Source organism: Hordeum vulgare, chromosome 6H (genome assembly GCF_904849725.1).
Source record: "Hordeum vulgare subsp. vulgare chromosome 6H, MorexV3_pseudomolecules_assembly, whole genome shotgun sequence".
Lineage (NCBI taxonomy): Eukaryota > Viridiplantae > Streptophyta > Magnoliopsida > Poales > Poaceae > Hordeum > Hordeum vulgare.
The window spans coordinates 379,787,822-379,791,104 of record NC_058523.1 but is presented as its reverse complement, the minus strand read 5'-3'; the positions used below and the strand labels follow the sequence as shown (position 1 = coordinate 379,791,104).

Below are 3,283 nucleotides of genomic sequence, written 5' to 3'. Positions count from 1 at the left end.
CAACTGCAACTGCTCTTCGCAATTTTGTTCCTGTTGAAACATGTTTTTAGTTGTCATATCTCCAAAAAGAAACACATTTCTGAAACTTAATAGGAACAGGCGAACACTTTCCTGTTTCATTTTTCTCTCTCACCATTTTCTCGACTGTTGAGAATAGATTACTCATATTTCCCATGTCCATGTTTGCAGATTGATTTTCTTGAACAAGAGCTTCTACATACCGAACAGTCGATAATTGTGGTATGCTTCTGTCATCACCAACACAAGCTTCCTTTTATTATCTCTCCTATGCTAGATTACTATGTGGAAAATTTAGTTGGTTTATGCTACAATACAAGTGTTTAAAAATTCATATAGTGTAAGTATTACATGCAGCCGAATAGAGGAAAATGAAAGTCTGAGTGAATTTTGTGGAAAGGTGCCTGCACCGCTGCTTGACTTGCGGGCCCATTATCATTTTGTTTTAGGGTAATATCTTCATAATATATTTCATATGTAGTTCGTTTGCCAATTGTTAGGTATGTAGCATTGTACATAACTGTTTTAGCATATGAAGACATCATAGTAGTGAAGTTCTTGGTTTGTTTACTCTTTCTGCAGTACTGTACAAAACTGGTAGTTATGTACTTCCTCCATTCCAAAATAAGTGACTCAACTTTGTACTAACTTTAGTATAAAGTTAGTGCAAAGTTGAGTCACTTATTTTGGGACAGAGGGAGTAGCATTTGAGTCCAACTGTTAATATTTCTTACTGAAGAGTATGTGATTAGCTTCTATATGAAAGAGAGCACCTAAGCTTAGTTCTGTATCAAACGAAGGTAGGTCATTCTATTGGCGTGTACATAGGTCTGGAAATATGCAAAAGATTCCAGAAGAAGGTATGAGTATTTATCCAAGTGTGATACTACTTTGAAAGTCCTTTCCTTAAGTCTGTACTTGCTGTTTCACTTTTGTTTTTGACACTCCTGCACAGGTAATTTCTTTTGTGGGGCTTTATCCATTTTTGACATTGAACAAGAATGCTATGAAGCAATCAGCAATTGGATATGTTGCAAGGTAGTAAATTCTTTGGAGTTTGGTTGCTTTTTTATGTATATTTATCAACACAACAATACCGCTTTGCTACTCCACAAAACTTGGATAATTCAAACAAGGCGATGTGATAACATGAGCCGTGATAGGGGATTTTTTTTCTAATTTTTTTGTTCTATTAGACAAGCAACACAACACATACATGATGCTAGATGGTAGGCAACTAGGCAGACAACTAATATATATATAGCTGTAACTATTCCTATTCCTAATTATCATCTTGTAGGAGGTTAATAAGTACCTTACTTTTGAGTTTCAAAGTTGAAATGATCATCATGCCCATTCCTAAATGAATATTATGTTTCTCTGAACTCGATCTTCTCACATGAATACGTCAGGTCACCTCTCCTTAGTAAAGGGGTTAGTTTGTTTGCGTCTTTCATCGGCTCACTCCAGGCTTCAGTTACAAGGAGCATTGTGAAAAGGTTCCTTGGATCTTCGTGGTCTGCCGCAGCCATCGATGCTGGATGTAGCCATCTCTTGCAGGTGTTCTGAGCTTCTTTCTATTTAATTGGCCCTTTGTATTATATATTTTCTCTGATCTGAAAATTTCATTTGCTCATTTTCACAAACTGTGCGGTACCACACGATGCGCACTGTGCTTTTCATGGCAAAGACAGAGTTCCTAAAGGTAAATGTGGATAATGCTACATGCAGCTGTATTATGGATCAAAAGAGTACCATAGCAACCGTTGCATTACTAACAGTACTATACGAGAGTTTCTTATTTGACTTGTGTACTTCAGCTTCATGAAGAACCAGACTGGAATTTCATCATAGCAAAGCAGGACCAAATTGCTTTTTTGTTTGGTGTGGATGATCACTGGGGCCCACTGACTCACTTAGAAGAGGTGAATAGAGTTCATTTCTCATTTTCTTATTCCAACGGACTATTCCGATTATGTGAGTATGTATGCTGTATCGTGGATATATTTTCTCATGTTAATATTTCTTTGAGTATTCAATTGCAGATCTCAAGGCATGCTCCGGGGGTTGCCCTGTCAATAGAGAAAGAGGGTCACACACATGGCTACTGTTGCAGGGAGGCTGGATCCTTCTGGGTTGCTGACTACGCCGCGGACTTGATTAAAAATCGGATGCTCGTTAGAGATAGCTGATGACATACAATTGTCTTATTTGGATGAAGTAATATACGAGTATGATGCTTGAATTAATGTATATTTTTTCTGATAGGCTATCAATATTCTCGACCTAATAATAAATCAGGGATAACTTTTGTTTGTCCGTCGTTGAGGCACCTTTGTGAAAACATCCTTCTGTTTTATGATAATTGAACCCGTAGTCCTTAACTTAAGTGGAAAATATTGTTTCGCCTTTCTATAAAAAAACCTTGGGCAGCTTCGCTTCGCCTGCGCGCCACCCCTCCTCCTTCCCTCCCCTCCCCCTCCTCCTCCTTCCCTCGCCGGGGATAGCATGGTGGACAGAACGTCGACAAAGGTAGCGGCGCTTGCACTGAACCTCGGTCAACTCCGAGTTGCCCGCTCCCACATCGGGTACAACATGCTCCTCTAGCTTGAATCTTGATCGGCGCTGCAACATGTGGACCGCGACGGCAGAGTAGATCTAAGGAAAATCGACGACGGGGTTAGCGGCAAGCAAGCTCATGGGGGGAGGCAGCGTGCGATTGCTTGTCGGAGAGAGGAGGCAGTGAGCAGATCAGGCGGGGCCTCACGCCAGCGGAGGGGACAAACGGAAGGGGTGGCGTTATGAGGTACATCGAGAGCTCAGCTCCACAAGGAATGGAAAGGAGGGGGCGGCCACCATTGGAATAGGGGAGCGGTGAGAACAGATTGAAGAGATGAGGAGAACCTTTTTTTAGAAGAAGATGAGGAGAATTTTTTAGGGGTAAAGCAACTCTTTATTCATCGAAAACCACAAAAAGTGGGATTACATTTGAGTCATGGTGTTGCAAAAGCCACATATGGTGATCTGGACCTAACAAAAAGGAAAATCTAGCTAACTTATGAGCATCCTCATTGCCTAAACGACTTAAAAAAATATAATAGAAGTTACTGGCTCTGCTTTTAATCTCCTCGATAATGACTGCATGACGATCCCGACTTCCTTTCCATATGTCATTAATCACTTGTTGTCACGACGAAGTTCTGGAGGCCAAGGTCTTCTGTCAATGCGAGGGCTTCGCGACAGGCTATTGTCTCAAGTGTACTAA

General features: G+C 40.8%; 1 protein-coding gene and 1 long non-coding RNA gene across 2 annotated transcripts; both read left to right on the top strand.

Annotated features, from left to right (window-relative positions):
* The first annotated feature begins 207 nt into the window (after positions 1 to 207).
* On the top strand, positions 208 to 1,207 carry LOC123403382. The gene is made up of 3 exons (XR_006611462.1): positions 208 to 240; positions 819 to 878; positions 974 to 1,207. It is a non-coding gene; the product is annotated as an uncharacterized LOC123403382 (long non-coding RNA).
* A 466-nt stretch (positions 1,208 to 1,673) lies between these two features.
* Positions 1,674 to 2,230, top strand: LOC123403381. The gene is made up of 3 exons (XM_045097321.1): positions 1,674 to 1,723; positions 1,839 to 1,943; positions 2,064 to 2,230. Exons 1-3 carry the CDS (start codon positions 1,682 to 1,684, stop codon positions 2,208 to 2,210), a joined length of 294 nt encoding a protein of 97 aa, XP_044953256.1. The 5' UTR covers positions 1,674 to 1,681; the 3' UTR covers positions 2,211 to 2,230.
* Positions 2,231 to 3,283: the final 1,053 nt, after the last annotated feature.

Bases quoted from the DNA above. Each gene is read 5' to 3' on its own strand.
- LOC123403381 (XM_045097321.1), top strand. From the start codon at position 1,682: ATGCGCACTGTGCTTTTCATGGCAAAGACAGAGTTCCTAAAG. The intron at 1,724-1,838 runs GTAAATGTGGAT...TGTGTACTTCAG, and splicing joins CAAAGACAGAGTTCCTAAAG to CTTCATGAAGAACCAGACTG. The intron at 1,944-2,063 runs GTGAATAGAGTT...ATTCAATTGCAG, and splicing joins CACTGACTCACTTAGAAGAG to ATCTCAAGGCATGCTCCGGG.